Source organism: Vipera berus, assembly GCF_964194415.1.
Source record: "Vipera berus genome assembly, chromosome: 13".
NCBI classification, from domain to species: Eukaryota; Metazoa; Chordata; class Lepidosauria; order Squamata; family Viperidae; genus Vipera; species Vipera berus.
Genome location: NC_138216.1, coordinates 2,238,777 through 2,253,457, shown reverse-complemented (window position 1 = coordinate 2,253,457; position 14,681 = coordinate 2,238,777). Strand labels below are relative to the sequence as shown.

The following is a 14,681-nucleotide window of genomic DNA, read 5'->3' as shown; positions in this document are numbered from 1 at the left end:
CTAATGATCCGGTAAAACATATTGGAAATGGCTTATGGCCAGCTTTTATTTAAATGATGGTAATTGGGTAATTGTAGCCTCCCAATTATTTTGATATAGCTGTGTTATTTAACGTTAAATTGCATCTTTTGTTGGCTTCTCAGCGAACGTAAATCTTCGGTCCCTTTAGAGCTGTCAAATTAAAAGGTTTATCTGTTGCTGTAGCTTAATTTCTCAAGGAGGACTGTGGCTTTTATCTTTGAATACCCTTTGAATAAGCTTTCATTGGTTTTGATTCTGTAATGGAACAGCCCAATGAGATAGCTATTAATATATTTTCGGCTAGGTTTTTTTTCTGCCCTTTAAAAAGAAAGCAAAAAATTGTGTCCCAGACCTTAAAAGGATAAAATGGTATTCACACAATGTACTTTATTTGATGATTAAGATGTCCTAGGACTAGGTGTTCACAATACTTTGAACTGTACAGGTAACTGAACTTTCACTCATTCGTTCAGTTCGTGAAATTCACTAAAACAAAGAAACCCACCCCAACTTAACACTAACCAGCATCTTTCCTTTCCTCTCCTCTCCTCTCCTCCCCTCCCCTCCGCCTCCCTCCTCTTCCTTCCTTTCCCTTCCCTCCCCTCCCCTCCCTCCCTTCCTTTCCTTTCCTTTCCTCCCCTCCCCTCCTCTTCCTTCCTTCCTTTCCCTTCCCTTCCCTTCCCTTCCCTTCCTTCCCTCCCCTCCCCTCCCCTCCCCTCCCTCCCCTCCCCTCTTTCTTTCCTTTCCTCTCCTCTCCTCTCTCCTCCCCTCCCCTCCCCTCCCTTTCCTTTCCTTTCCTTTCCTCCCCCTCCCCTCCTCTTCCTTCCTTTCCCTTCCCTCCCCTCCCCTCCCCTCCCTTTCCTTTCCTTTCCTTTCCTCCCCTCCCCTCCTCTTCCTTCCTTTCCCTTCCTCCCCTCCCCTCCCCTCCCTTTCCTTTCCTTTCCTTTCCTCCCCTCCCCTCCTCTTCCTTCCTTTCCCTTCCCTTCCCTTCCCTTCCCTTCCTTTCCTCCCCTCCCCTCCCCTCCCCTCCCCTTCCCTCCCCTTCCTTTCCTTTCCTTTCCTTTCCTCTCCTCTCCTCTCCTCCCCTCCCCTCCCCTCCCCTCCCCTCCTCTTCCTTCCTTTCCCTTCCCTCCCCTCCCCTCCCTTTCTTTCCTTTCCTTTCCTCCCCTCCCCTCCTCTTCCTTCCCTTCCCTTCCTTCCCTTCCCTTCCTTTCCTCCCCTCCCCTCCCCTCCCCTTCCCTTCCCTTCCCTTCCTTTCCTTTCCTTTCCTTTCCTTTCCTTTCCTTTCCTTTCCTTTCCCTTCCTTTCCTTTCCTTTCCTTTCCTTTCCTTTCCTTTCCTTTCCTTTCCTTTCCTTTCCTTTCCTTTCCTTTCTTTCCTTTCCTTCCTTTCCTTTCCTTTCCTTTCCTTTCCTTTCCTTTCCTTTCCTTTCCTTTCCTTTCCTTTCCTTTCCTTTCCTTTCCTTTCCTTTCCTTTCCTTTCCTTTCCTTTCCTTTCCTCCCCTCCCCTCCCTTCCCCTCCCCTCCCCTTTCCTTCCCTTCCCTTCCCTTCCCTTCCCTTCCCTTCCCTTCCCTTCCCTTCCCTTCCCTTCCCTTCCCTTCCCTTCCCTTCCCTTCCTTTCCTTTAATTTCTTTCCTCTTTCCTTTCGTTCCCCTTTCCTCTCCCTTCCCTCCCCTCTTCCCTTTTTCTTTTTATATTCCCTTCTATATTTATATTTGGTTGCTTTCCTGCAGACATTTCATTACCCAACTAGGCAACATCATCAGCGCTAGAAGGGGGTGGCATTTGCACTGATGACGTCGCCTGGTTGAATCGCCCGCCCTCATCGGGCACCAAGGACCCCTCCCTCCCTTCAGCCCCCCCCCCAGCTAGAAATAACTCTCTCCCACCGGATCGTCTTCTTTCTCCGCCAGACTCAGCCGCAGGGTTGATCAGACCGGTTGGCAGTCACAGTTGGCACCGCACCCAAAGTCCAAACAGTGTCTATCTGAGGTTGCCTCCCCCCCCCCCCGTCCTTTTCCTTCTAAATTCAGGTGGGGGAAATTTCCTAAGAAAGCTGTGCCTGGGGGGTGGGGGGGGGGTGCAGAGGCCCAAGCAGATTGCAGTTTGGATTTACAAAGGATTAGAGTTAATTAAGGAGCTCTTAGTGGTTCCCATTTCCTTCTGTCTGCCAGCTATTTAGATGCTAATGTGTGGCCTGCCAGGGAGCAGAGGACAGGTGTCAGCAGTGGCGGGCACCTTCTCCTAGCAGGGAACAGTGAAAAATTAATGAGATTATTTATTTATACACAAGACGCACAGACAAAAATATAGATATTGCTTATTTTCAGAAGTACGTGATCTGACCGGATATAATTCACATCATTAAGGTAGCATCTCGCGCCGCATAATAATTGCCTGCATCATCACGGGTAACGTTTTAATGCATAAATAAAGAGAGCGCAACAAAAATGGAAAGAAATATTAACACTTTAAGAAAAATACTTATTTCCCACCCACCCCTCTCCCTTTTTCTTTTTCTTTTTTTTTTAAAACTATTGCCTAATTTGCTGCTTGGAACTGACAGCCTGTTTGCGCTGAAATCATGATTAGATATTGCATAGAAGAAAGGGTGGGTGGTGGGGGAACAAACACCAAGCAAGAAAGCTGTGGGGTTTCCCCCCCCCCCATCTTTTCTACCCCAGAAACAAGATGGCCATATTCCCCTGCTTCGGTTTTTACTTTAATAGTCTTGAGTAAGATTTGTAATTGCAATGTATGGCAGTGAAAGCTGGACCATAAGAAAGGCCGAGCGCCAAAGAATTGAGGCCTTTGAACTGTGGTGCTGGAGAAGACTCCTGCGAGTCCCTTGGACTGCAAGGCGATCAAACCGGTCAGTCCTAGAGGAGATCAACCCCGACTGCTCTTTAGAAGGCCAGATCCTGAAGCTAAAACTCAAATACTTTGGCCACCTAATGAGAAGGAAGGACTCACTGGAGAAGAGCCTAATGCTGGGAAAGATTGAGGGCAATAGAAGAAGGGGACGACAGAGAATGAGGTGGCTGGATGGAGTCACTGAAGCAGGAGGCGTGAGCTTAAATGGACTCCAGAAGAAGGTAGAGGACAGGAAGGCCTGGAGGAACGTTGTCCATAGGGTCGCGATGGGTCGGACACGACTTCGCAACTAACAACAACAACAACAACAACAAAGATTTGTAATGAAGAAGAATACAGGCCGTCCTTGAGCTTCGGCCACAAATTTACCTTGCTAAGTGAGTTTGCCCCGTTTTGCGACCGTTCTTGCCACAGTCGTTAAGGGAATCACTGAGCACCCCCCAAGTCCAGTAGACGAGGAAAGGCAGATATGAGAAAATCAGCAGAAGCAGCTGGATTCTTGATCCTCCCGAGCTCAAGCTTGGCTTCTTGTGCTTTCTTGCCATCTCGAATTTTAATTTAACTGCCTTGTTGCCACAGGCGATCCTCGGCACGTTTGTGGACCTCCCGGTAGGCAAATGATCAGGCCAGCAAGAAAATGCAGATTAAATCAACCTTTGCCTTGGCCCTTTCTTCTGTGATTATGCAGGACAAGGATTGACAGACCAAGAGCATTGCGGTGTATCTCCTTCGCTCGTTCGTTGTGCGTTACTTTTGCAAAAAAAAAAAAACCAACAAAAAACGTTTTATCTATCATCACTCTGCGATTGTACAGTTGCCATTGTCCACCTGGAGAAGAAAGCTGGCTGAGTCTTAACGTTTTAATTTTGGGAATGCAGTTTTGGTTTGGACATCATTTATTGGGTGGGGCAAAAGCAGCTTCTTTTATCACGTGAGACTTCTAGGCTAAGCTAGAACCAGGAACATCACTAGTACTAAAACGGTTTATATTTGCAAACCCTTTTAGCACATTCAGAATAGGGTCTACTGCTTGTGCCAGGGGTTGGACTAGAAGACCTCCAAGGTCCCTTCCAACCCTGTTATTCTGTTATTCTGAAGATCCTGCAGGGAAAACAGCTGGTGTGATAGCCACCAATTCCATGCCAGATGTTGCAGTCAGTTAGTTCAATTCCAGGAGGAGAAAGCAACGTAAGACAATTGTGAAATGGCTCACCAGCCAGATGTCAGGCACCCATGGGGAAGTCTCTCCACAGAGTCAAAATATTTAGGGCTGCATCGCAGTAATTCACATTAATCTACCTTCAGGGAGCTGAAACTATCAGGGTTCTGCTTTGAAGGGACTGGGGGAAAAAAAACCTTGTGTTCCACAATATGTAAGTGCACAGTTTGAGCCTCAAGGTTCTCCGACAGATGGAAAAAACAAAACTTAAATCAGTGTGTCTCTGCTTCAACATTTACAAGCGTGAATGAAGGCGAGGATACGTGTCCCTGGATAATGTTGCAGGACCCGATCTCTGTCGGTCAACAGGACCAGAGGTTCAGTCTTCCGAGCTTTCAGAGTCGTGCTGGAGCCCATCCTCAGAGAACTTCTGTCTAGCAGACTGTGTGTTTTGGGCTATTCTCTGTGTAGTATTTGTATAGTGCCTGTTGTTTGTGGCTTTTTAGTTGTTGATTGGGGTGTTGGTGGCTGGCTATTAAGTCCTTGGCTGTTGTTTCCTTGTGCTGCCAAGCCTTCGCCTGCTAAGAACTTGGTAATCCGGTGATCAACCAGCATTTTTGTTGACTGACGAGGTGCCCGTTTCCCAAGCTTCAATCACTGGCTGTTTTTGTGCCTACTCGCCCAACAATCTTAGTAGCTGCAAAATTGAATGTCTGTATTTTGAAGCATCATCAGAATAGAGAAAGTATTAGTTCATTTTCATGTCTGCCCTTTTATTTTGAGGGCCCCGGAGAGCAAAATGGACATTGCCAACAAAATCGCATTGGAGGAAAATTCCACTTATAGAATATATAAATAACAGCTAAAGCAATAGAACAGTGGTTCTCAACCTCAACCGATTGAAGATGGGTGGACTTCAAGAGCCTTGGTGGAGCAGTGGGCTAATGCCTCCTTAAGTAACACCAGCTGCCTGCAATTAGTGCAGGTTCGAGTCCCACCAGGCTCAAGGTTGACTCAGCCTTCCATCCTTCCAAGGTAGGTAAAATGAGGACCCAGATTGTTGGGGGCAATTAAGCTGACTTTGTAATAATGCCGCTTGGGGTGTGTGTGTGAAAGCCCTAATAAGCAGGCATATACATAGAATGAAGGCTACTGCTAAGCTTGTAAGCCGCCCTGAGTCTTCGGAGAAGGGCGGGATATAAATGGAATTCAAAAAAAAACCTCCCAGAATTTCCCCGCCAGCCTGCGAGTTGGTCCACCCAACGTCAAGCTGCCGAGGTTGAGCAACATGGCAATAGAATAGTTTTGAATTTCTAAGTGTTTCTTCCTTCTCTGACCCACACAAGATGTATTTCTTAAAAGTCATTTGCCGCAGTTCCGATACCTCTGATTAACCGATACGAATCCCGAGTGCCTGCGTAGCAGAGTGAGCGCCTGTTACTCGTCCCAGCTTCTGCCAACCTAGCAGTTCGAAAGCACGTAAAAATGCAAGTAGAAAAATAGGGACCACGACGGTGGGAAGGGAACAGCGTTCCGTGCGCCTTTGGCGTCTAGTCATGCCGGCCACATGACCACGGAGACGTCCTCGGACAAGCGCTGGTTCTTCGGCTTTGAAACGGAGATGAGCACCGGCCCCTAGAGTTGGAAACGACTAGCACGCGTGTGCGGGGGAACCTTTACCTTTAAGAGGAAACATCTCATGCTAAGTTTTCCTGCTGCCCTGCTTTTTCCTTAGAAAGTCTGAAAAGGAAAGTGAATCGATATTATTTCCTTTTTCTCGGAGCTCTAGGCCACCTCTCCCCGTCAGGGCCTTTTCTTAGCGTTTTTTCCAGAACCACCCAAGAAACTCTGTGTATTTAATATGCTAGGAAAGCATTCTGCCTATAATTAAGTGCTGGTAGAGTGAAACACAAACCCAGTCTCTGGATAATAAATTGCCCAGCCTTTTCAACAACTGCATCTGAACAGAAACCCTTCCTTTTCTCTTTTGCTATTCGCATACTTTCAAGTTACATTCTTTGGAATGGGTTACCAGCCCCTTGCAAGTCCTGCTATCCAGCAGATTTGGAGCCAGCTCTGCTTATACCTGCAGTCTGAAGCCCCTCCTTGCCCACTCAGCTCACGAACCAGCCCTTCTCGTTTGCCTGCCGTTTGGTGCCTCTGATTATCTTTAGGAAATTGGGACTCTAGAAAGAAGGTAGAGAAGAGCAACAGATGTTAAGAGGCTGTAGGCTAAAACATGCGAAGAAGAACGGTTGCAGGAACTGGGTCTGGCTAGAGAAAAGAAGGATTAAGGGGGTGACAGGGTAGCGGTCTTCCAATATTCGAGAGGCTGTCACAAAGAAGAGGGGGCCCACCTATTCTCCAAAGCACCTGAAGGCAGGACAAGAAGCCACGGACCCCATTCTCTTCCCCCACACCAACACCTCTTTGCCTGCCTCGCCGATTCATCTGAGCATCCCGATACCGCCAGACAAGGGACTCCCATCTCCAGCCCAGAACCGCAAGTTCAACTGCAAGTTAATAATTCTAAACTTGCGCATTCTCTGCCTTGACGAGCCGTCCTGATTTTTGAAACCTTTCCCTGTATCTTGGAGCAGACATGCAGAAATATCCCATTTTAAGCTGTTCGTATTCTCCCCAAACACACACACACACACACACAAAATCACTTACCATGCCGGCTCTTGAAATATGTCTTTTTGCGATAAGCTTTAAAGCCCTACCCGGAGAACGTTTGTTAAAAATTTAAATTGGCAGCCAGCATTTGGCTCTCCAAAATTTCTCTTTGCGGGGAAGGTGGAAGGAGAAGACAGGAATGGTTCTATCTTCATTGGCCTCAACTTAGCAACCTGCCTCCCACAACCTCACAATATACAACAGGCTGTTTGACTCTGTTTTACCTGGAAATTGTTGGCTTCAAAAGATCCGATAGAAGAAGAGCATCAGGTTTTCATAGAAACAAAAAAAAAACCCATTGAAATGTGCAGCAGTTGTCAGTCAATAAGGGCACTGACAAATCCAGTTGTGTTTTGTTTCCTTTGGGTTTAGTCTGTTGCGTCAACCAAACTGCTGAGATTTGTCATGGATACTTCCAGCTTTTGGATAGAAGGGCTCAGGGTGAAACTGTGGGGTCCTCGGTGCTCTCTCAGCTTGGTGGTTTTCTTGCAGACGTCTCATGACCCAACTAGGGAACATCATCAGTTCTGGAAGGAAGTAGGGTTAGTGGAGTGGAGGAGGAAGAAGAAGAGGAGGAGGAGGAGGACTCTGATGTCCTTGGAGCTTTCTGAGCTTGGTTGTTTTCTTGCAGACATTTCATTACCCAGCTAAGTAACATCATCAGTGCTAGGAGGAAGTGGGGTTTGTGAGTGGGGAGAGGAGGAGGAGGACTGTGGGGTCCTTGGTGCTCCCTGAGCTGGGTGGTTTTCTTGCAGGCGTTTCATGACCCAACTAGGGAACACCATCAGTGCTAGGAGGGAGTGGGGTTTGCAGAGGGAGGAGGAGGACTGTGGTGTCCTTGGAGCTTTCTGAGCTGGGTAGCTTTGCAGACATTACATTACCAAACTAGCCAACATCACCGGTGCACATCAGCAGGAGAACGGTGGGTTTCTTGAATCGCGTTTCAGACCATTCCAGCACCCTAAAATAAGATGGATCGCTGTAGCTCTTTTCCCCCCTCTCTCTCCTCCAGTCCCCAAGTATCTCCGAGCGGTGCGACGTGTACCACAACCTCCACAACGATGGCTGCAAGCCAGCAGCACATGTACGCCTCAGTTTTCATCTGCCCCAGTGTGCAGGAACAGCATCGTTGCTGGAATAACGGTGGTAATTAGTGTGGAATTTGCACACAGCGATGCCTTATTTCATCGGGGCAAACCGTTCTCTTTAATCGGCGCTGGCCATCTGCTTTATTTCTTAACTAAAAGTTGTGCCATTCGCAGCGAGTTCATTAAGAGCAGTTGCTTAAGTGGAAAACAGGAATGTCGTGGCCCCGTCCAAGTCAACAGTTGCCAGAATCTGCCTCCGGATTGCACCCTGGAGTAAAATTTCGTCTTGCTTTAGTGACATTTGAGGAAGAACGATGTTGAGTTTTGCAGCAGCCTTTGAGGAGAAGAGCTTTTAAATCAAAGGCTGTGACAACATCTATCTTTCTTAATTAATGCATACAGCTAGACCTCAACTTACGACAACCATTCTGCCCAGAATTCTTGTTGCAAAGTGAGACATTTGTGAAGTGAGTTTTGTCCCGTTTTAAGGCCTTTTTCTGCCACAACTATTAGCTGCACTTGTTACGTTAGTAACACGGTTGTGAAGTGGATCTGGCTTCCCCGTTGACTTTGTTTGTCAGAGAGTCGCAAAAGGGGATCACATGACCCTGGGACACTGCAACCGTCATAAATATGAGTCAGTTGCTAAGCGTTTGAATTTTTATCAGTGACTTATGATCATTTTTCACACCTAAGACCATTGTAGCATTCCCCATGGTCATGTGATGGACATTCCTCCTCTTCTTCCTCCTCTCTGCAAACCCCACTCTCTCCTAGCACTGTTGATGTTTCCTAGTTGGGTCATGAAAGGTCTGCAACAAAACAGATGACCACCTCCTCCTCCTCCTCCTCCTCCCTTCTAGCACTGGTGAAAGGTCTCCAACAAAACAACCAAGCTCAGACAACATCAAGGACCTCCTCTTTCTCCTCCTCCTCCTCCTCCTCCTCCTCCTCCTCCCTTCTAGCACTGGTGATGTTTCCTAGTTGGGTCATGAAAGGTCTCCAACAAAACAACCAAGCTCAGACAACATCAAGGACCACCTCTTTCTCCTCCTCCTCCTCCTCCTCCTCCTCCTCCTCCTCCTCCCTTCTAGCACTGGTGATGTTTCCTAGTTGGGTCATGAAAGGTCTCCAACAAAACAACCAAGCTCAGACAACATCAAGGACCACCTCTTTCTCCTCCTCCTCCTCCTCCTCCTCCTCCTCCTCCTCCCTTCTAGCACTGGTGATGTTTCCTAGTTGGGTCATGAAAGGTCTCCAACAAAACAACCAAGCTCAGACAACATCAAGGACCTCCTCCTCCTCCTCCTCCTCCTCCTCCTCCTCCTCCTCCTCCTCCTCCTCCTCCTCCTCCTCCTCCTCCTCCTCCTCCTCGTGCAGGCTGTAGGACTAAGTGATGATCCAGAAGCCTTTCAGTCCATTAACAAGACATCTTCATTGCTATAAAATGCCTTGCTGGTGTCTTCTTTTCAAAAACCGTGGTGTGAGTTATCTTGACTCTCCCCACTAACTATGGAGGCAGAGGAGAGGCCGTGTGGATGCATATTCATAAGCACGTATAAACACAATATACTTTATTCACTCACCCTGGTTTATGGCGAATCAGGTAGACCCACCAAGCACTGTACAGTCATTGGCGGTTTTGTGTGTCTCTGTGTGTGTGTTTGACATTCCGCGACACCTTATTGCGTTTGAATTTGCAAAGATGGGGCGGCGGGTGTGTGTGTGTGTGTGTGTGTGGAACAAACAAAGCAGTTGATTCTTTGGGAATTTTCATTACCGCGCCGAAGAATAGAAGTGATCCCTCCCCTGGATCATTTATTCATGACTTTTGTATTATGTTTTTAATTAAAACACGTCTTGCAGTTGCCCCACGTAAAGGTTTTGTATTTTTCATTCAAGAAGAAAGAAGGGGAGGAAGGAACCCCCCCCCCCACATCAAACCAATCTTGCTCTAATGGAAACAGATTCTCCTTTACTTTTCAGCTTTGCTGGTTTTTGCAACGATGTGCTTAATGAAGCTACACTTCAGCGGCCTTTAAACACAAAGTGGGGATGGCCATTGGTTCCATTGTTAGAAAATGCTCTTTTAGATGTTAAAAGGTACCGGGCTGGTTTTTCTTGTGAGCGTTTTGTTGGAGCTAAACACTTGACTGATCTTTATTGTCATGGAAGACACAAGCCAGCCATACAAATTAGTTATAATTACCGAAGTTCTTTCCTCTCCTAACAATTGGTAACTGGTCTAGTATCGTCTAGGCATAATTGAAGAATTACTTGGACATTAGATACAATTAAAATCTTTATTTGCCTGGTTAACTCTGCACTCTTTGGCGTCCAAGGGCGATAGCCGGTCTTACGCACGTTTGGTCATGGATTGTGTATGTTCATCAGCAAAGTCATATGTGCAGGACTGTCACATCCAGGTGCCAAATGAAAGCCAGTTTGGTCTAGTGGGAAATGGTGAGCCAACTGGGTGATTTGGGGTCAATCCCCAGGAGACGGTGAGTTCTAGTCCTGCTTTAGGCATGAAAGCCTGCTGGGTGACTTTGGGCCAATCACCAGGAGACGGTGAATTCTAGTCCTGCCGTAGGCATGAAAGCCTGTTGGGTGACTTTGGGCCAATCACCAGGAGACGGTGAATTCTAGTCCCGCCTTAGTCATGAAAGCCAACTGGGTGACTTTTCATACCATCGAACATCCACATCTGCCAGGAGAGCTGCCTTTTGCAATTGACCGATGGGGATTTTGTCAATGCCGATGTTGTTCAACTGCTATTATGATGGTTTGTCACACAGCCAGCCAGATGTTTAGAGCGGGTTTGGCATTTTGGCCCACCTATCGAGTCCTTCCCAAGGACCTGGGATAGGCAGATGTGGAGGTTTAATGGGGTTCAAGGTCTTGTCGCGGGATGTCAGCTGTTCCCAGGAACGCTGCCTTTTGCAATCTATGGGAGATGGTCCTCTACTTACAACCTCAGTTGAGCCCAACATTTCTGTTGCTAAATGAGACATTGGTTAAGCAAGTTTTGCCCTGTTTTACGACCTCTCTTGCCACAGTTGTTAAGTGAATCGCTGCAGATGTTAAGTTAGTAACAGGTTTGTTAAGTGAATCTGGCTTCCCCATTGACTTTGCTTGTCAGAAGGTGGCAAAGGGGGATCACGTGACACCCCCCGCAACCGTCATAAGTCCATGCCAGTTGCCGAGCATCTGAATTTTGATCGTGTGACCATGAATGGATGCTGCAACGGTCGTAGGTGTGAAAAATGGTCATAAGTCCCTTTTTTCAGGACCACCTGCAATGATGAATTGGTCAGTGCCAACCCCCCCCCCCCCGCCCCCTGTTCTCCCCAGCTTCACAGTTGCCTAAAATTTGATAATAAAACAAATACTTGAAGAATTTCCTATGGAACCCTTTTTGCATTTGCAGAAGCAAAGAACGTAAGTGTCAAAAACTTTGCTGTGCGTGACCAAAGAATTTTGCAGCACTTTTGATGCGCAGAGGTCACCAATGCAATCTTGTAAAAATGTTAATTACCAAACATATTTTGACCCAAAATTAAATGTCTTCAGAAGGAAACACGGTTTTGCTTGTATTCAGTGCTTTCGGAGGCTGATGAAGTTAAATGTTTCCCATTCTTTGCAACTGGCACCCAGAGATATCAAGATACATTGCACTAATTTTCCTTACAGCGGTTTTATGCTCAAGTTAAAAATACAGATGCTTCGCTAAAAAATATTTCTTATTTTGGTAAACATCCTAACTCATCACGAGCGGGGATTTTTTTTGTGCCCCTTAAATTTTCCAATAACCAGATGATGCATCCTCCTTAAATCACTGCCAATTAATCAAAGTATGAATTCAGTTTGAGAAGCAAAACTGCTTCCGTGCTGTAGTTTCAACACTTGGTTGAAAATATAAGTACAGTTGTGTTTTCCAAGACGGCGCTTTAGCTAATGTCCAAGATAATTTATTTTATTTTATTTATTTTAATTCCATTTATATCCCGCCCTTCTCCGAAGACTCAGGGCGGCTTACAAGCTTAGCAATAATAATAATAATAATAATAATAATAATAATAATAATAATAATAATAATAATAATAATAATAATAATAACAACAACAACAACAACAACAACAACAACAACAATAACAATAACAATAATAATAATAATAATAATAATAATAATGAGCTGTATGTTTGTTTTTTTTGAATTAATAGCTGAAATTCACTCGGGTGGAAATGGAGCAAATTTAATTTTGACTAGAATTTGTCATTAAAAAGTTGCTATGAAAGCAGGCCAGTCTATGTTCCCTCTCTTTTGCCATCAATGACAAGACCACCTCTCTAAATAAACAAACAAATAAATAAATAAAAAATGGGGGAGAGGCTGTATTTTCACTCGGGAAAATAGTGCAAAAGGCATAATATAATAGAACCGGGCAGAAGTGAGCGAGTTTAGAGATTTATTGGTCAATAAAGCAGACAATTACAGCTTGTTTATAAAAGGAAGGGTCCCTTTTTTGACCCGCTAGCAAGACTAAGACTTTAATAATGATAATTCTGGCGTGTCTCGCTTGAAACAATAAAAGTCAATAGGAAGATATAGGATTTCAATAAAATTATGACACTATATAAACTTTCTCCCCGGAACACGTTTTCCCCACAGATATCTGATTGACTTTAGTTAGATTTGTAACTTTAATTTTGTTTCCATTGATTTTTGTGGGCAACAACTAATTAGACACTCACTGTCAAATAGATGTGGAAGAAACTTAAAGGCAAACCAGCATAAGGGACAAGTATGTTAGGAAAGCCCAAACGAACTGCATGAGTAATATATTTAGACTTTGTTTGGTAAGTTTTCTGTTGCATTTTGGCTCCCCTTTTGCAAAGAGAGAACAACCTGGAAGTGTCAGTGTGTCACTGAAATAAGAAGTGAAGAGTTAGACCTATTGATGAATTTTATTGTATTCTTCTTTTCAGTAGAAAACACAAACCAATTAATGCACAGTGAGTCTCTCATATTACATATCCTGGGCAGGTTGTGTTAATTGTTATTGATGGATCTGTTTTTTTAGCCCAAATGCTGTTTGATGTCTAGAGAATAACAGAGTTGGAAGGGACCTCGGAGGTCATCTAGTCCAACCCCCTGCTCAAGCAGGAGAGCTTACACCATTTCAGAGAAATCGTTGTCTAATCTCTTCAGCCACCGCCATCCTTTCCTAGCCAGCCTTGCTCTAGTGAAAGAGTGTTGAACACCTCCGCGATGTTTCTACCTGGAGATGCTCTCAATTAGCTTTTCAGATCATCCTGAATTTATAGCCTCCTCCTCCTCCTCCTCCTCCTCCTCCTCCTCCTCCTCCTCCTCCTCCTCCTCCTCCTCTAAAGAATTAAGAAGCACTTGAGGCTTTGACAGCCAAGTATGAAGCCTGCTTGGAATCCAGATGGAAAAGCGGAGATCTGTTCGACCGAAAGACCGCAGTTTCTGAAGTGCCGCCTGCCCATCAGTCATTTCTTGGAGAGAGGCACAGCTGGATAAGCGGAAGACCTTGGCAGCTCCCCCAGTCTGGCCTCTGTGGCTTCCAGGAGAAGCATTTCAGGATGTTGGCTTAGCAAAGACCCAGTAGATGCGGTCTCGGTAATTCAGATGGCAGTCAGTGGAAAGAGGGAGTTCAGATCATGGAGGGCTTCCCCGGAGCTTGAGGGCAATACCGGGGGGGGGTTTCCCACCATGCAGGAGCTTTTCATGGGGTTGCCACAAAGAAGAGGGGTGGGTGGTGGTGGTGTCAGCCTATTCTCCAAAGCGCCCGAAAGCAGGACAAATTTAGGGCTCAATTGTCGTCAGTTGAGGACTGCCCGTACAAGTATGTTGTATTTAATATCAATTTTAGACGAGGATGGGGAGTTACCGGAGGTTTTTTATTGTTTTTTTTTATTATTGGGTTTTAATCTTTCTAAGCCGTTCAAGGTCACTGAGAAAGAAGGTGGCGGCCGTGCACATTTTCTTAAATTAAAAAAATAAACGTATCGCTTCTTTCATTTTTTTTTAAATCATAGTCAACATGCAGTCCGATTTGAAAGATGTGGGAATAAAACAGCAGGAAAACTGTGCAGAATGGAAGAATGGAACTGTCTCAACCAGTGTGTCCTCCAGGTTGCGTTGAATGGAAATTTAACAGTTTTTCCTTCCTTCCTTCCTTCCTTCCTTCCTTCCTTCCTTCCTTCCTTCCTTCCTTCCTTCCTTCCTTCCTTCCTTCCTTCCTCCTCCTCCCTTTCTCCCTCCCTCCCTTCTTCCCTCCCTCTCTTTCCTTCCTTCCTTCTCTCCTCCCTCCCTCCGCTCCTCCCTTCTTTTCCTCCCTCCCTCCCTCCCTCATTTCCCCAGGCCCGTGATGGAATGAGGTCCATTCTGGAATTCTACGACAGCGAACTCAATCCCTCGGAGCACTCTCCGCAACTCACCTTCCGCGTGCGAGAAGCCGAGGAGATGGTGCAGAAGGTGGAGGCCCACTGCACCGAAATGGAGGTAAATTGTGGGAGGTAAAATGGGGCACAGCTCATTCAATGACTGCTTTGGGGCTCCTCCCAACGTTTTTCAGCCCTGACTCCAAAGGGATCTAACCCTAACCCTAACTTGAGCCCTTACCCTAACCCTACTTTCATTTTCATCCTCAATGGAGTCTTAGAACCTCTTAACTCTGAGCAATGGTGAGGCACAAAGTCAAGGGCACCTGTTAGAAACCTTACAATTTTCCTTTTACTATAATATGCCACAACGTCATCACCTTTCCCCCCCCTTGCTCCTTTCCTTGCTTAGTTGCTCAATCCGTCCCATGTTTCTTCTTAAAGTAGCTCAAA

At 45.9% G+C, this 14,681-nt stretch overlaps 1 protein-coding gene across 3 annotated transcripts in view; it reads left to right on the top strand.

Annotated features, from left to right (window-relative positions):
• The window catches only part of MAD1L1 (mitotic arrest deficient 1 like 1), a 188,765-nt gene that overhangs the window by 79,489 nt on the left and 94,595 nt on the right, over positions 1-14,681 (top strand). For all 3 annotated transcript variants that reach the window (XM_081337803.1, XM_081337802.1, XM_081337804.1), the window contains exon 12: positions 14,209-14,349. In XM_081337803.1, the coding sequence (XP_081193929.1) occupies positions 14,209-14,349 (141 nt within the window). The remainder of the gene's footprint in view (positions 1-14,208; positions 14,350-14,681) is intronic.